General features: G+C 36.2%; 2 protein-coding genes across 4 annotated transcripts in view; one reads left to right on the plus strand and one right to left on the minus strand.

Annotated features, from left to right (window-relative positions):
- The window catches only part of trim33 (tripartite motif containing 33), a 35,844-nt gene extending 23,051 nt beyond the window's left edge, over positions 1–12,793 (minus strand). For 2 of the 3 annotated variants that reach the window (XM_079239192.1, XM_079239191.1), the window contains exons 1-10: positions 12,187–12,769; positions 8,673–8,791; positions 7,788–7,941; positions 6,223–6,355; positions 3,943–4,059; positions 3,709–3,823; positions 3,051–3,197; positions 1,967–2,084; positions 1,451–1,710; positions 511–705 (exon numbers count right to left, since the gene is read on the minus strand). In XM_079239192.1, coding sequence (XP_079095318.1) covers positions 511–705; positions 1,451–1,710; positions 1,967–2,084; positions 3,051–3,197; positions 3,709–3,823; positions 3,943–4,059; positions 6,223–6,355; positions 7,788–7,941; positions 8,673–8,791; positions 12,187–12,766 — 1,938 coding nt within the window. In that variant the 5' untranslated portion in view covers positions 12,767–12,769. Of the gene's footprint in view, positions 1–510; positions 706–1,450; positions 1,711–1,966; positions 2,085–3,050; positions 3,198–3,708; positions 3,824–3,942; positions 4,060–6,222; positions 6,356–7,787; positions 7,942–8,672; positions 8,792–12,186 lie in introns of all 3 variants that reach the window. The other variant, XM_079239193.1, reaches the window with a different exon arrangement.
- A 2,153-nt stretch (positions 12,794–14,946) lies between these two features.
- bcas2 (BCAS2 pre-mRNA processing factor) lies at positions 14,947–17,504 on the plus strand. Its single transcript, XM_079239208.1, has 7 exons — positions 14,947–15,095; positions 16,112–16,204; positions 16,303–16,373; positions 16,775–16,936; positions 17,020–17,070; positions 17,165–17,245; positions 17,345–17,504. The coding sequence occupies exons 1-7, from the start codon at positions 15,003–15,005 to the stop codon at positions 17,469–17,471; spliced, it is 678 nt and encodes a 225-aa protein (XP_079095334.1). The 5' UTR covers positions 14,947–15,002; the 3' UTR covers positions 17,472–17,504.
- Positions 17,505–17,803: the final 299 nt, after the last annotated feature.

The following is a 17,803-nucleotide window of genomic DNA, read 5'->3' on the forward strand; positions in this document are numbered from 1 at the left end:
TAGAATTATTATTACTTTCTTTAATAATTCATTTATCTTTTTAAGAAATATATTTTTAACATTTGCACCTTGTAAGTGTATTTAGTGGACAAATTATATCAACAAAAACATATGACAATTCAATACTGCAATTTCTTACTCTTTGGCTGACAGACTGTGAATGCTCACACGCTCTTGAAATATTCTATTTGTTAGCCTAAACAAATAATATTTTAGGCAAGCTCTACCAAAGGCAGCGTGTGTCTACATTCTGACAGATCAATACTGTGTCTGGGGATGGGGAAAAATAACATATCACAAACAAAAACTTTAAGTGTTGGTTACTATTTCCAAATCATTACATGCACTCAAAAAAAAACGGGATACAAAAAAAAGTCTCTTAAGCCAGCTGATTAACTGCTGAAGACCAGTCCCCTGTTGTATCTATGAAGTATCTGTACTATAGCAGAACCGATATTTTTGGACAAACAGATACAGGTGGTATTTCAGTAGAAGTGTATTTGCACTGACCTGTCTCTGTAACTGAGGCTGCATCAGGGGGGAATACTGCTGTCCATTATGTCTGGGCTGCGCCGTGGGCATTCGGCCTTGTGGTGGTGGACCAGGTATACGCATGTGATGTGAGGAATACATTGAAGGACCAGGCCCGCCGTTTACCCCTCCAGGGCCTCTTTGAAGCTGCTGCATACTGATGAGTCTTGGAGGCTAGTTAAAAAAATTACAGACACTGTGTTAAAACATTTTAGCAAATTCTCACAGCTATACAAATTATTTAACAACAGGCACTCTAATAAGTCAGGCATTTACAAATACAAAATAATTCACATTTGACAATTCAATCATCAGTCTGAAGAAAGTGAACAAAATATCTGAAATATCAATTTAGACTATTTTTTTTGGGTTTTTTTTTTTTTAAACTAAATTCTGATATTAGGATCTTTTGAAGTCAGGAGAGAATTTGATCTAAAATAAAAGCATATGAAGTAAAGCAGTAAATATATAATGACAGAAATACATCCCCCCCCCCCCCAACTAGATTATCATTCTTTTATGTCAAAATCAAAAAGCTTTTCATACTTTTGATCCTTTTGTGTTCTAAAGAAAACAGAAGGTGGTTATTCCCACTGTGACTGATTATCAGAAAATAACAAGCTTTGTCTCCTTGAAATCAGAAGATCATAGAGGTGAGTTTGAAAGTGAGTGGTTAGCATCCTATTTGCTTGGGAGTTGCTGCAAAATGTACGACTCTATAACATTACCTTCAGAAAACAATTTTATTTTGCTTAAGATGATAAACTATTCCATTATGCCCAGGAAACATTGTTTTAATGTGATAACATTTTTTTCCATGAATGGCCGCTTTCAGCTTTAGTTGGTATATGAAGTGGTACATTGGATTTTATTCTACTCCACAGAGATTTGTCTGCTGGGTCATTAGTTTATTCCATACCTGCTGCTGGACCATGGTTGGGCCAGAATGTCTGGCATGCTGCTGGGACATTTGGGAGGCAATGCGCATCTGTTGTTGTTGCTGATGCTGTTGTTTCTGCTGTGCATAAGCCTGCTGCATGTGTTGCAACCGGAGCTGGGCCAGGTTAATCTGTCCTGAGTGTTTGCCCGGGTGACCTTGCCCTGGTGACATAGCTGGTCCTCCGACCATCATGTTAGGAGGCTGTGGAGGTGGTGGTGGTTTCTCAATTACAAGATTACCTACAGTTAGAACAAGATGGATGTCAGTGAGATCAATCAAAATGAAAACAGCTCTTGCTGTTCACAGAATTGAAACATTCATTCATTCTAATATCATGCTTATGAAAATTTCATGGTGTAATAAACATGCAAAGGCTAAAGGTAAAACATTTTCTGTCTTACTCCTGTTGACTAGAGTATAGCAACAAATTTAGAGTTCATCTGTAATATTGTGAAACAGAGACTGATAAGGGATACTGACAGAAGTTTACCTTACCTAGATTCACCACATTTTTGGCCCAGAAGGTAGGATCACAAAAGAAGCGCACAACTCCATTGGACTGTGGTGCTGGCTCTAGTCTAGCCTTGAAGAGCTGACGAAACTGGAACATAATCTGAATGCAATTGCAAAGAGATCTTTTTATTCCTTGACCATGGCCATATGAGAGCAACTAAGACCTTGTTTGTCAAAATCCTTTTTAGGGCTGCCAAGATTAGTTGAGTATTTACAATACAGTCAACTAATAGTTGACGAACAATTTAATAATCAACAACTCCCTCTCAAAACTGTGTTTGTAGCCTACGCTGCCTGGTCTGAACAGGGACACTCGCCGTCTCAGTCTCGATATTTTATCACTATTCAATCATTAAAAATGCAGCCGTGTTTGATGCCACAGACAAATTAAGTGACGAGAAATTTATTCAAGTATTTTTTTGTTTACTTTAGCCCAGTGTCTTGTTTTCTTTTTATTGCAAACTATAAAGTTAATTAAAAATTGTTAAGTGAGATATCATCTTTAGATAGAGCACAACAGAGATATCGCTGCAAGCTGAAATCTAATGATGGTTATGTAAGAGCAGCTGCATGCTGGTGGACTAAGCTATAATTTCCATATGATCTGATTAGTCAAATAATCACCAAAAATATGGTGATTCGTTGATTATCAAAATAATATTTTTGACAGCCCTAATGCTTTTTAAAAGCATAACTCTACAGTCACACTATAAATTCATGTAAATTATCTTCTCACTTTCTTACAGCCTTGTGTTAAAAGGTTAAATTCTCATGGCAGAACTCTTCCATGTTATAACAAAACACAAACAACTAATGTGGAAAACGGAAAAGAGAGAAAAATCTTTAACAATGTATCAAGTTCAGAAACAGACGCTAAACAAAATGCTATGCTCCTAGACTACATCTGAGCACAGATTTATGGGCCACATGCTAGTTACCATCCTATAAGAGAGACAACTCAAATGTTCCTGAAAATAAGAAATATGTTTCCTTGCTGATTTCAAAGTGTGTTATAAATACATAATAATTTGAAACAGTTAAGCATGTGGGCTCATGAGGAACATACCGGCCTCTTGCTGTATAGCAGAGCTGTGCTGCTGCCAGAGGTGATGGCCCACTGGCAGAAGTTGAGCACATGGTTGATCTGTTGGGCCAGCTGGGCGGTGTCCTTATGCTGAGCTACAAGCCTCATACTACGCTCTTTGGTCACACTCTGAATAGAGAGAAGGAAAGAGAAATATGGTTCTGGAATTTAAAATGCCTGAGCAAACCAGAATTATTGTCTCTTTACCAAGCCAGATCTCCATCCAAGCTCCAACAAAAGCAAATGGATAGCAATGGATTAAATCCTTAAGTATGAGATTAAAATGTAAGTGCTGTCTTGGGAGCTTATGTTATTGCAATAGGGAGGATGCTGAACCGTACAAACACACCAAGTTAAAGAAAAGTGTGTTGGATGCTTCGTCATATCTATACATATATGGACCAGAGTGCAGATAAACAAAACAAAAGCTTTTTGCCAACCTTGTATTTTCTGTTGTATAATTTTAGCGAAGTCAACGTTAACTTAACAGGTGAAATTACTATGATTTAGTGATGTCTAGTCATAAACAGGCACAGACTGACATCTCATAAACACAAGCAGTCAAGGTTGCAAAGCTGTTTTAACAAAGTTGTTTACTTGAAAAATGATTTTACATTTTGAAGGGCTTCTTTTCACTTACCTCCAGCTGTTGCAGCAAAGACTTCCCCTTTTTGTTTATTTCATTTATAAGGGTAAATACTGCAATTTTAATCTCATGCTCCACCTTTCTATGTGTCTCATTTAATTCTTTTAACCTGGATTAAAAAAAACAGACACACAAAAAGAGAGAGGGAGTAAATGCTTGGCTTTAAAATGCCAGCCACAATAAATACATTCAGAAACTGTGTGTGTGCACTGCAGAGACTAAACTTACCTGTTTTGTACCTGAGAGACAGAGTAATGAACATAGTTCTTTTTTTCCTGTAGCTTCGCCATATTAGTCTCAATGAATCCTTTATGGTTCTGGAAAGCTTCTTCCAGAAACTGGTATCTGGGAACAGAAGCATAACAAGTCACCAGTTTGTTCTGCTGAAAACATTTCCCAGCACCACAGGTAAACATAAATGACTGGAATGCCAAAATATAAAGCACTTTCACAGCAAAAATAAATAAATAAATAAATAAATAAAAATAAAAAAAACCCAAAACATAATATAAATAATGACAGGAAAGCATGTCCCTTCATTTGGGTTTGCTCATCACTTTTACTGCAAAAATGCCACTACTATCATTTGCCATCAAACGTAAATGATTTGAGACCGCAAATAAATTACTCTCATGTGTGTTGGAAAGAAGAAAAAGAATTGTGTGTGTGTGTGTGTGTGTGTTTGAGGGAGGGGGGACTACATATGTTTTATGCTGCTACTTTTCCTTTTGACTGTCTCTTTCCGGGGTTGCCACAGTGAATCATCTGCCTCCATCTTCATGACACTGAACTGTTTCACATATTGATTTGGCACAAGTTTTAGATTGGACACCCTTCTTCACACATCCTCCTGCATTTATCCAGTCTTGGTACCAGCCCAAGGAGGACACTGGCTTGTACTACTTTCAGGCTACATGCCATGTTTTATGTTGCCGAGGCTCCAATTTTCATTCAGAAATCTATATTGTGAAAACCAGCATGGTTCAGGATTTAAAGGTTTCCAAACTTTATAACCCGACGGTCTACAATGGCTTACCATTTTGTGGTTTTAAGATCTGATTTTTTTTTTCCATTCTATAAAACATTTACAGTTTTATCAGCTGTGTCATTAACTATTATCCATTTAGGTATGCATGTTATAATGTGCTTCAACAGAGATCACTAGATAACAAGAGGATGTATGTATGTGTATATGAAAGGGGAAAAGGGGTGGAATACATTAAAATCGTGTTGCTTGCACTTAACAAGTGGCCAATGTGATTGTTTTAGTGTTTCCCTACCATTATTTAGGCAGGGCAGCCCACCTACCAGGTCATGTTCATTTATTTTGATCTGGTTTTCACGAAGCCACGAAAGAATCTATTTAAAGTCTCAGCATATAAAGTTTATACTGAGTCTTTCTATTAAAACAAAACAGTCAGAGCTGCTTTCTGTGACATGCTCTCTGAGTTTTGCCATAGTGGAAACACAAACAGACATGTGTGCACAGACATTCACCAGCAACGTGAATAGAGTGAAAAAATCCTTTACCACCTGATAATCAAACAAAAATAACAGTTTTTAAACTCTACCAGTAGAGCTCATCATCATGGAGCAACCAGAGTATTTTTCTATGTGGTGAAACGTTAACACTGTGCACATCGAACGCGTACAGCCGAACAGGCTGAATCTACAATCATTGTATGAATTTCTAAGTCATATTACAGCTTAAAATGGATCCACTATTCTATATAGTTTCAAACCTCAAAATGTTATCTGATCTGAACTTTAGAATATGTGCCGCGACCTAATAAAACAGTTTAATCAGGACATTTATGGAGTAACTTCTTTTCAGTCCAGTGTTTTTTCATCACAACATTAGTCAGTGATGAAGTTTGGAATTGTGACATGACTTCACAGCAAGCGATCATATGACGTTTAAATGAATTTGTCATTACCACATGTTATTAACAGTGTCATAGTTCATAAATGAATAATTCAGCACCACTGCTTTTAAGTTTGTTGATATCTATATTCACTTCCAGGTTATTACACATCTCAAAGCCCCCTCACCCCCTAAAGGCTTTCAACCTGGGGGGGAAATGCAGTGTATTATCAGCTTTTTTCAGACCTACACATCTTACCACATCGCCAGGCTGACCTGAGCATGCACTGAACACAAAGTTTCTAAGAAAGAGCACCTTTAAGATCCTTGCAAGTGCTTTTTAAGGCTTACTAAAGCTATCTGAAACCAGTTTCTGCCAGCTGGGCTGACATCCTGTTAAAGGTTTATCTGTCATTTGTGTAAAATAGTCGCAAGTATTTTACACATTACAATTTGTAGTTTGTTACCAATAACATTAAAAAATTCAGCCACTGCAGAAGTTTAATTTATTACAAATATTATGGCAAAATATTGTCAGTTGGAAAAATTTTATTGAAAAATAGTGTTACCTTACCAGATAAAGAAAATGAATGAAAAACACTGACGGTGTTAGTAATAAACGAGTTGCATGCATGCTGATATACCTGTGCTCCTTATGCTCTAGAAGCTGGCAATCCCTACAGGTTAATGTGTCACATGTCTCGCAGAAAAGTTTCAGCGGCTCCTGTTTGTGGATGGGACAGAAAACAGGCCTTTGTCCAGCTGTAGTGACAGACTCTGTCAAAATATAGAAGAAAAGACATCAGTGATGCTTAAATGCAGAGGTACAGGGAAGCAGGTTAACCTAAAAAAAAAAAAAAAACCAGCTGAATAAATTAAAGTGCCTTTACACATGAAGACTAAAGGATTTCTTACGAATGTGTGGAGAATTAGATCCAGACTTTCTCCACAGCTGCTGTTCACATGTGCATTTCACAGCAGGATAGTCTCCGAGGGGGACAAATTCTCAGTTGTAAATGTACCCTGAGTAGCGTTCGCTACACTTTGAAAATCAGTGTTTTGTTTATTGACACCTACAGATGAGACTACCTGCTGATAATGACTTTACTTTTTCCTATCAGTGGTGCTGGTGCACTGGCCTGAAAACTTCAGGAACAACAACACAAATATTTGGATCGAAGCTTAAATCAACACATCATCACAACACTGGGTCTATAAATTGCACGGTAATGACATTGTTGTGAAGTGGTCCTTTACAAATCAAGCTCAATTGAATTGAATATATTATTATATCTTAGCTGAAATACAAATAAAACATTTTAGCAGTAAATACTCAAAAAAGAAAATCAGAACTTATTGTAATGTGGTGACTTCTCGGTGGTAAATTAAATCACAATGCAGACGAAAAAAACAACACAATAGCGAGACCATCATTCTGTTGCTGTAATTCCCAAGAAGACAAGTAAAAAGATCAATAAAAACAATAAAAACGACAAAAAAATGTTTTATATAATCTATTATTTGCATTTATTTGGGGGGAAAAAATTTTTTTATTGTAAAGCAAAAAAATCCCAACATTTGAATTTTTCGATTCAATTTCCCAACTGAAAATGATTAAAAAAGGGGGATTTAAAAGCTAAATTTTGGTGACATTTCTGATTTAATGTATAAATTTGACTTGCAAAAGCTAAATGTTTTGGTAAATCAATCAACATGAAGAACCTGTTTGCTGTAAAGTGATCTTTTGAATAGCAGTACTAAAAAAAAATGTGTCAAACATTTCCAGTAACTGTGTTGAAGGGAATAAACTGGAAGAGTGGTGCTGCCAGAGGGGGACTGTGTAAACTACAGTGCTTGTGGTGCCGATTCAGAAGAAGAAATAGTAGTCTTAATAAGAGACAAACTTCAAGAAATTAAAAGTTTACCACACTGCCACAAAAGAAAATGAAGGAACCTTTTCTCCCATTACTATTTATCGTTTAAAACAATAAGATATTTCATCATATCTTGGAAGACATTTGTTTCTCTGTTTGTGAGTGTTTACTTCCTGGCTTTAACTTGAAACACATAACATTTCTGACATTGCTTTATAAAACAAAAACAACTTCAACAAATGAATGATTACTCATTGATTAAAGAATTTCTAAGTCATCATTTTAGATTCGTACAACAATAGTCAATCCATCAGTGAGGGTAAATGTGATCTCACCAGAGGCAGCTTCAGTGTCTTCCTTTGTGCGAATTTTGTGGTCCTTGGTAATTTTGACTCTTTGGTGAGCCTCCACACAGGTCTTACACAGCCATTCTCCGCACTCTACACAAAAGCCTATAGTCCCGGCGTTGTCTTCACAACTGGTGCAAACCTTGGAGAGATGACAGTAATAAGCATTTATAATAACGCTGCATTAGAATAAGAAACAGTCCCTCTGCTGTGTTGATATGGCTCCTGTGGGTTTTATGTGCTCAGGGATTTACAAGAAATTGCGAATGGTAAATATAAATAAATATTCATGGATGTCTATAATTTATTGACTTATGTGAAGTGTGGACTTCAGTGTGTAAAAACAAGAGGTCAGGTGGTGCACAGTGCTGTTTTATGGGTGGCACAAGAACAAAACCTAAAAATCCTGGATTTGGACCTCAACACTACTGGGAACCTTTGAGGCTTGCTGGAGAAGACCACAAAAATGTGACATTGGCCAGAACAAAAAAATCTAGATTTTAAGGAATGTTGTCACAATGCAAAAACATATAATAATGCCACAGAAAATAATCAAAAGTAAATGTGATTCAGCAAAATATTGGTGTGGATGTTTAAATGGTTCTGGGCCGATATCTACCAAACAGACTCTTTGCCATTTTAAAAGCTAAAATTAATGCTTTGCTCTTGTGGTTTAAATAAATTACAACAAGTAAGTGTATGATCGTATTCTTGTAACAAAATTAAACTCATGCACTTCTGACTAATAGTTTAAATGGAAGCCTTAATCTTGTTTTCAGGCCATGAGATTATGAAACTCCAATATACAGGAGCTTTCCAACCAGCAAAGGTTTAAGCAGAAGCAATTCCACAAGGGGAGCCATTTTCACATACCTGTGCAGCTTTTTCATCAGATGTGCTGGTGGCCTCTGTGGTATCTTTAACAAAGTAGTTGTCAATAATGTCACTTTGTTTGTAGTCCTGGTGGCAAACTGCACACCGCATAACATTTACTGGACAGAAAAAGAAGGAGGAGAGAAACAAGTCAAAAGGTCTGGCTTTTAAATACAGCCTTGTGTGATATCTGATTGATGACTGAAAAACAGAAACAAAGATAAACCAATGGTCTGTCAAACTATCACCCAATTTATAAAGCCCTTGCACTCTCATAAACATGCTCTACTTAAAACAGAAGAAGCACTGAGTGGACTTTCTCCTCATTTCCATAATTTCCTTTAGGTAAATTCCTCTGATTAAAATTTCTTGGCTGTGTGGGAAATCTACGCCCATTCATTGGAGCTAATCGATTTAGCATTCGTCTCCAGAAGATTCAATCTCATCACCGTTGGCATTTTTATTAGAATATTAAATCACGTGGCCAACAACAATGACTGTTCTATTTAATCATTTCATTTGGCTTTCTTAATGGAATTAGAGGAATTACTGCTATAATCATACACGCCAACAAATAATTAGTTTAACGCATTAACTTTTCCATTTAATTTCTCAACTCTAATTTAAGTCACAAAATTAAACTTTGCAGAAATATTTTAAATTAAGTCAGCATAATATGTTGCTTCTCTCCTACCTCATAAACCCATAAATTCCCCCTAAAGCCAGACAGCCGAGGTAAAAACCAGTATAAGCCAGTTTTAGCCGGTCTGCACCGATTTGAACAGCACACAGCTGGTTTGTGTAAGCTCCATCTGCACAGCCCCCTCTGAGAATGGTTGTGGAAACAGCTGGACAGCCTGCACCCCACAACTGCACACATCTGTCACTGAGCAGTACAACTGGAGCACTCCATAACCTTCTCTACGTCTGCATAAAAAAATATTTAGTTAAAACCTCTATTCGTTTATTTATATAGCAGATTTACCTTTAATCATTTATTTTTTAAATTAATTCAAATTTAAATTCAGTTTTGCTACAGATACAAAAAAAACTGTTCTTAGTCATGACAATGTTTTCACAAAAGCATTATGTATTGTATCGTGAAAAGAGACTGATCAGTCATAGCAAATTTAACTGGGAACAAGAAAGTATATTCTTTCAGGTACCTCTGAATTTCCAGAGGCCAACAAGTGCTGAAGGTTCAACACCATTATCATATTTTATTCAAAATTTTTACAATGCTTAAAAAAAGGCCAAATACAAAAATTTAATTTTTTATTCATTGTATAACTGAATAAAAATAACCACCAAAAATACCCATGTAGGAAAAACTATTTCTTAATAAACTCTGTAAAGGTGCAGGTCATCATTTCCACATGACTTCAGAAACAAACAAATAAATGTCATGGAAAAATGTATCTCTCGTAATCCGTCAAGACAATTGTTGATTTTAGTGGAACATTTTATTTTAAAGTAATTGCTCAATGAATGTTCATTAATTTGTACTTGGCTCAGCTCACCAAGCATCAAGTTATGCACATGTATTCTTTGCCCGCGACACTTGATAACTGGGAGATGAATTGATTTATTTTTACTGTTCTACAGTTTGTTTTTTTTTAAGATGAAAGTTGAATAAAACTGATTAACATTATTGATAGGTAGTCAGAACACTGCTGGAATGACCTAATGAGCAATAATTTATGTAAAGTCAATCTAATAAAAACTTTAAATCTTGTTACACACACACAAAGAAAACCTTACATAATTTGGCTATCAAAGTAAAGGAGGTTGATTAATCATTTCCTGATAATGCTCTCACAAAGAACAGTATTATAGAAAACTACAGTGCAATTCATAATTAGATCAAGGAGTGCTCCTAAACCAAAACTTCCAGAAGCTACATCCAGACCCAGTAAAGTGTGTCCAGTAAGGTTGATCAAAACAATATTTACAAAATCTATTTCAAATTCTCTGATTCAGTCATATAACTACAAGATCCATGTCTTAAAAGGTTAAAAAGCTTAAAAAGGAAAAAATGTTTTACTAACAAGGATAGTATTTCAGTGCTTGAGTAGAAGCTACACAATCTGATAATTTATGTAAATAACAAGATAATACTTCCCAAATCTCTGCTGACACAGAATCAAATATAGTCTTGAAAACAAATTTAAAGATACTTTGTAAATCTAATTGGCAGGGCATGTGGGCAAGTGCAACTGTACATGCATTATTGAAAGTGGAAAAAAAACCTAATTAAAATGCCATAACGAAGCTGCTTCATAAGAGTGTTTTAAATTAAACTTGGAAATCAATACATATTGAGCATAGACTGCCATGGTGCAAACAGCTTTTACATTTGCTTTTACCAGTCTTGCAATTAAAAATCAATCTTTTATATGTTGTCAGCTGTTGGCAGACATCTATGACTGATGTTTAATTCATCAAATTAGCCTTTGGTAGTCAAAATATGGAGGGAATATTTTTTTATTCAACAGAAAGTAAGAAAGAAAGAAAATAAAATCATACCAGTAAAGCAAATATGGTGTTTTTTGGTTCATTTCACCACTTAAACTTTTAACTTTAACCCATGTCCACACTAAGTATTTGGCACAAATGCTGGGCTGCTGTTAACTGAATCTTGGAGCAAAAGCCATGTAACTCCTGTCAATCAAACTTTCCAAAAATGCAACAACATAATGAAAAGTGTGATCAGTGCATCATTAACAGTGGTGAGGTAAAAAAAAAAAAAAACCAAAAAAAAAACCCTATTATATCTGCTTACAAAAACAATTTCTGCACTGAATTAATGACGGGAAGTAAATTCAAAGACCTTTTATTACCCTTCCTATTTTACTCTTAAAGCTTTTATAAACTCCTGAGAATAAAATACAGTTATAGATGTTCAAATGACAACAAAATGCCTCACAATTTTAAGATATAGTCATTTCAGATGCCAGAAAAAACACATTCATGCATAAACAGATTGCTTTGCATCCATCTATAAAATGGCTTTCAAAATCTTAACATAATATTCATGCAAATAAAAAATATAAACAAGAAATACTAAGTTAAATACATTTCCAACCACCACTCCGAAAATAAATAATGCTGTTGCTAGGGGACCATGAGGTGGCACATAATCAATAATTGATCAGCATCCACTGGTTTTCTTGTAATCAGGCTGTTTACTCTCACTATTTCATTAAAAATATTTTCATCTAAGTGACTATCTATCACAAGGTTTGATTTCCACAGTTCACTGCAGCATGTCCACATCAGTCAGGTGGGAGAAGCAAATGGACCGATTTCTAAAGCGAAAGCTACCCTCTGTGAAATCTAATAGTCTGAAACTCAACTCTGTTCACCTGCATCAATACTGTGTTATGTTTCGACCATCAATACGTGAATCCCATACCGCTAAAGCCTAAACTTTCAACTCCCGACAGCAAATAATCCTCGCCTTTGACAGATTATACGTCTGATTAACAGGTAGGTTTTTACATGAGACACTCACCAATGTGCGTGTCAGTTTGTCCGTGTGGCCCAGGCACCTGTACGCTTATCTGCCTGTCTGGCTGCGGGATGCATTTCAGGCAAAAAGTGTGCAGACAAGGCAGAAGTTTGGGTTCACAGTCTCGGCTCTGGAGACTCTGTTTACACACTGCGCACGTATCCAGTAAATTAATGGTAGCTGAAACCGGTGTAGCGGCTGAGGCGGTAGGAGGGGGGGACATTTCGGTGGCCGGTCCGCCACCCGGAGCATCCACGGCGGGGACGGTTTCAGTTCCCGCTGGCTCTGCAGTGGTACTACTGGACTCAGCCGGGCTAACAGCGGTGCTAACGCTACCATTGGCTTCTTCCACCGCCGCAACAACAGTCCCGCCGCTGCTAACATCCCCTCCTTCTGTGGTGGGTGTTGGTGCCTCATTAGCACTCGGGGGAGGCTCGGTTTCAGCGTCTTCCTTTGATTTTGGTTCTATTACGATTACAGTATTCTCGGTTTTAGGATCCGGCAGCTCGGTTTCTTGTGCTGGAGGTACAGAGTCCGAATTGGCAGACGGTTCCATATCCTCCTCGCCTTTGTTGTCCGCCATCTTCCTTCCTCTTACAACCACTGCACGTCCTGCGTAACTTCTCGAACCAGGAGTACGTATGATTACGTCGTGACGTCAAACAAAAACTATTTGCGTTCTATCTATCTATCTATCTATCTATCTATCTATCTATCTATCTATATATATATATATATATATATATATATATATATATATATATATATATATATATATATACATACATATATATATATATATATATATATATATATATATATATATATATATATATATATATATATATATATATATATATATATATATATATATATAGATATATATAAATAAAAAAGGTAAATGTAGATAGTTTAGATACAATTAACTTAATTCAATATTTACTTAATTTATGTCCCTGCGATGGACTGGCGCCCTGTCCAGGGTGTACCCCGTATGTTTACTTTAACGTTTCGGTGCTTATCACAGAATATTAAAGCAAAGTTCTTGAAGTGAGGTTACTTAACTTAAAAGTCTAAAAGAAAGAGAGAAAGAGGTGGAGGGGGTAAGGGGGGGGCTAAGGAAATGAGTCTATAAAGCCCAGCTGGCCATCATATGGCTTTGATTTCCTGTAGAAATCATATAGCCTTCTATTAAATTACAGCATTATTAAGAATTTAAATCTAATTCTAAATTAATGTCATTCAAAAGTAGACATAAAAGTAGTATTCACATCAGATGGTTTGAGATTACAGCAACAAAAAGGAATATTTTCAAACATCTGTACTTTAAAGGCTGGCAGCTGCCTGTCAAAATCACAGACACCGCTCAACTATAAAATAAGAGCATGGAATCTGGATAAATAAAGAAATATCTTATTTATACAAAAGTTACATTTCAGAAATAAGTGCACATCATCAAGTTGCTTTTTTGTTTGTTTTGTTTTTGGTCAATTCATGATTTGTTTAGTTCATTTGTTTGTTTGTTTGTTTTTTTTACTTAGGTACCATAGCTGGTTGCACTTTTCAACATCAACAATGTTTGATCAGATCCAACTTAACCATAATAAGAGACAAACTGAATCCAAGCACATTTTATATTAAATACCATATTAAATAGCAGCAAAACAAAAGAGATGATTGTTAACTTCAGAAGGAACAAGAATAAACAAAGCACTGTTTCTATCCTGGGAGAGCGGGTGGAGGTGGTGGAGGAATACAAGTATCTTGGAGTTCAGCTGGACAACAAACTGGACTGGAAATGCAACACTGACTACATCTACAAGAAAAGTCAGAGCAGACTGTACTTCTTCAGGAAGCTGAGATCGTCTAACGTCTGCACCAAGATGTTGCATATCTTCTATAAGTCTGTTGTGGAGAGTGCAGTCAGCTTTGCAGCCATCTGCTGGGGTAGTAGCATCAGAACCAGAGACTTGAAGAGAATCAACAAACTGATCAAGAAAGCTAGTTCTGTGCTTGGAGTAACTCTGGAGCCGCTGGAGCTGATTGTCCAAAGAAGAATGCTGCACAAGCTGATGAAGATGATGGAGGATTCTTCACACCTTCTCCACAACAAAGTGTGTTCAGTGAGAGGCTTCTTCAGGTCCGATGCAAGACTGAAAGATACAGAAGATCATTCCTGCTGGCAGCCATCCGCCTCCGGAACAAGACCTCCTGAAATTAATTATTATATACTACAATACTGAATTTCCCTTTGGGGATTAATAAAGTATTTTTCATTCATATAATTTCTGCAAACCTTTATGGTATTTGCCAAGTCGTCAACTTAAATGATTTTGTGGTGCGGGTTGGGGTGGATACTTATTTAATGCAAAGCGGAAAACCTTTTGCTTTTTGTGTTCTGAAAATGAAATGATTTTCATCCCCAGTAGATGTCGCAAATAGCTACCACGCGTCAGTGTAAGTAAAAAAAAACAAAAAAAAACCTTTCATGCTGTTGCAGGGAAAGCAAGCCGAAAAACAAACAACAACAAAAGAAGACAGTATTCGTCTTTATAATTAGTTACCTCAGGGTACTTTGAGTAGTTGATGTCTTCTCATGTGTTCAAGTCAATGCTATGCAGTCTGTGGTTCAAATCACGGTTTTAAACAAAAGAGTGAGCAGTATAAATATTGAGCAGTAGATGGCAGCAAAACGCCATGGATGCGTCAAGGCTATTCAAACCAAAGAAGAAGAAAATCATGCCTACGCTAGCTGGCTAGTTAGTTTAGCAGAGAGAAAGGTAAAGTAGCAAACTTGGCAACATTTACACAGGTTTAAAATGGCAGGGACTGCTTCGGTAGCCGGTGAAGTGTTTGTTGATGCTTTACCATATTTTGATCAAGGTTATGACGCGACAGGTGTTCGAGAAGCGGTGAGTATATTTAATTTAAAGACCAAAATAAAATCTAAAGACAGGTTGTTAGCTGACCATGCTACATGAAAATGGCAACACTCGATCACCTGATTTGGGATAGTATAGTTAGTTATTAAAAACAAGTTTATTATGTAATTGATATAACTTTACTGATACTTTAGAGGTTAAAGTATCACACACGTGCGCACGCGTTAAATAAACAAATTTTAGCTTTTGTTTATTATGTAGTTTGTGTCTAGCTACGTTTCATGTCTATATTAATGCCTGCTTGAAAATACGTGGTCTACAAATTATACCATCCCCAAAACACAAAACTGAAGGAACCAGATAAAATTATTATTAAAACATTAGAATGATTAGATAGAAATGAATGTCTAAGATTTTGCTAAACAAAAATCTTAAGGCATCTTTAGTGAGAAGTCTGCACATTTACCTTTGATATATTTGCAAGGAATAAATCCTCACTCAGGCTCTGAATGTGTCCATATTTCTGAAGCGCTTGGGAAAAAAAAAAACCCAAAACAAAACAAAAACATTTATCAATTTATTTCCCCGTGAGAAACAAATTTTCTATGGCATTAAAACAATGCTTTTCTTTTTTCAGTCTTCTTTTTTTTTTTTTTTTTGTCAAAAGCCTGATAATAAAAAGCCTGTAACTTAACACTGACTGAAGAAGGGGTGTATGAAACAGTGTTTTAATAAAATAAGTATTTAATCATATTGTTTGTTTTCTTGTGTATGGATGTAGTACTAAGATACTTTTTAAAAATATTTTTTTATGGAATATTTCAAAATGGCAAACACGTCACAGTTTCTTCTATTGCAAACTAACTTAGTCAGGAGAAATCTTTGTTTAAACTTTTACTACTGTTTTCTTTACATTTTACAATAAACAATTAACTGATCGTAAATTTAGATCTTTTTTATTCAGCGGAATCTAAGGAGTACACTCATAGTCAAAGTCTAGTTTGATTATTTATGATTTTCTTCAATGTTTTTTTCCCATCTTGTAGGCTGCAGCATTGGTTGAAGAGGAAACCAGAAGGTACCGACCTACAAAGAACTATCTGAGCTACCTACCCACACCTGACTTCTCTACTTTTGAGGTGACAAACTCATTAAACATCTGAGTGCTTCTTTGTGGTGTCAGAAAGTGCCCCAGAAATAACAGCACTTTCCTTTTTCTTTTCCTTTTACCCTTAAGACCGAAATTATGAGGAATGAATTTGAGCGGTTAGCATCTCGGCAGCCCATGGATCTCCTGAGCATGAAAAGGTAAGCCCTGTTCAGCTCAGGTTCAAACATCTTGCAACTTGTGCTCCTTCTTTATGTACCTCAGAGCAAGAATTGCGTCTGCCAATAAATTGCATATAATTTAGGTTACTTCATTTATTTAACTGAGAAGTCATTTAAACTATTTATGTAACAACTGGGTTCACAGTTTCCTGACCATAACTATATCAGCATATATCGGCCACATGAGTACAAATATCTACATAAATAAATAAACATAATTGTGTGATTATTTAATTATTTATTCAAAATGACTAGAGATGTTATATTGGCTTTTAATTAAACATCTATAACTGGTGTCAGAAGTTTTTTTTTTTACCATTTTTCTCCGTCTTTCCAAATGTTGATAACTTCTTAAAACACTTCAATTCTTCCCCGTGAAGATATGAGTTGCCGGCACCCTCATCAGGACAGAAGAACGACATTACCGCATGGCAGGAGTGTGTGAACAACTCAATGGCCCAGCTGGAGCACCAGGCAGTCCGCATTGAGAACCTGGAGCACATGTCACAATATGGAACTAATGCATGGAAAGTCTACAACGAGTATGTGACCGCAGGTTTTCCTCTAACATGTTAACATAGTGTATAGTTGGACTGCTTGGTCTTGATTTGTCTTCTTTTTTCAGTAACTTAGCCTGCATGATTGAGATGGCTCAAAAGGAACTTCACAAATTCAGGTGAATGATGGTTCACATATGATTTCGCTTTCTATAATTTTTCTTTTACCTGTTTTATTTTACATTTATACTTTTCATTTATTTCAATACACAGGAAACAAATTCAGGATTTGAACTGGCAGCGTAAAAACGATCAGTTGGCAGCTGGAGCCAAACTTCGAGAGCTGGAGTCTAAGTATGTCACTTGAAGAGCTTATATGCTTATTTTACTGTGTGCTAGCAATATACAGGTTAGCTTTAACTCCATTTAACATCTGTTTTGCCCTCTTCACAGCTGGGTGTCATTGGTCAGTAAGAACTATGAGATTGAGCGGGCCATTGTTCAGCTGGAAAATGAAGTTGCTCAACTAAGACAACAGCAAGGAGATGAAAACAAGGAGAACATCCGACAAGACTTCTAGGGCAGCAGCACGTTCTGGCTTCACAACAGAACAGCCTGGGTTTTTTTTGTTGTTTTTTTTTTTTTGTTTTTTTTTTAAGTAAAGTGTACATAGTTTGTGACTGCATGATTTTTTTTTTTACACTGATTTAATAAAATTAACTTTTTTTTTTCCTGAGTTTGTTTTTTTTTTTTTTTTTTTTTTTTTTGTCGTTTTTATGTCTAAGCCGATGCCCTTCTTCCAGTGCAGTCGTCATTCGCTGCAAAGCTAGTGGATGGACAGTACTGAGAAGTTGAGGATAGGGTTAACCTTTTCTGAGATCTGAGGGTTCATCCACCTAACAAGGTTGATTT

The sequence above is a fragment of the Telmatherina bonti genome (genome assembly GCF_933228915.1).
Source record: "Telmatherina bonti genome assembly, chromosome: 4".
Lineage (NCBI taxonomy): Eukaryota > Metazoa > Chordata > Actinopteri > Atheriniformes > Telmatherinidae > Telmatherina > Telmatherina bonti.

Bases quoted from the DNA above. Each gene is read 5' to 3' on its own strand.
- bcas2 (XM_079239208.1), top strand. From the start codon at position 15,003: ATGGCAGGGACTGCTTCGGTAGCCGGTGAAGTGTTTGTTGATGCTTTA. The intron at 16,937-17,019 runs GTATGTGACCGC...TTCTTTTTTCAG, and splicing joins GCATGGAAAGTCTACAACGA to TAACTTAGCCTGCATGATTG. The intron at 17,246-17,344 runs GTATGTCACTTG...CCCTCTTCACAG, and splicing joins CTTCGAGAGCTGGAGTCTAA to CTGGGTGTCATTGGTCAGTA.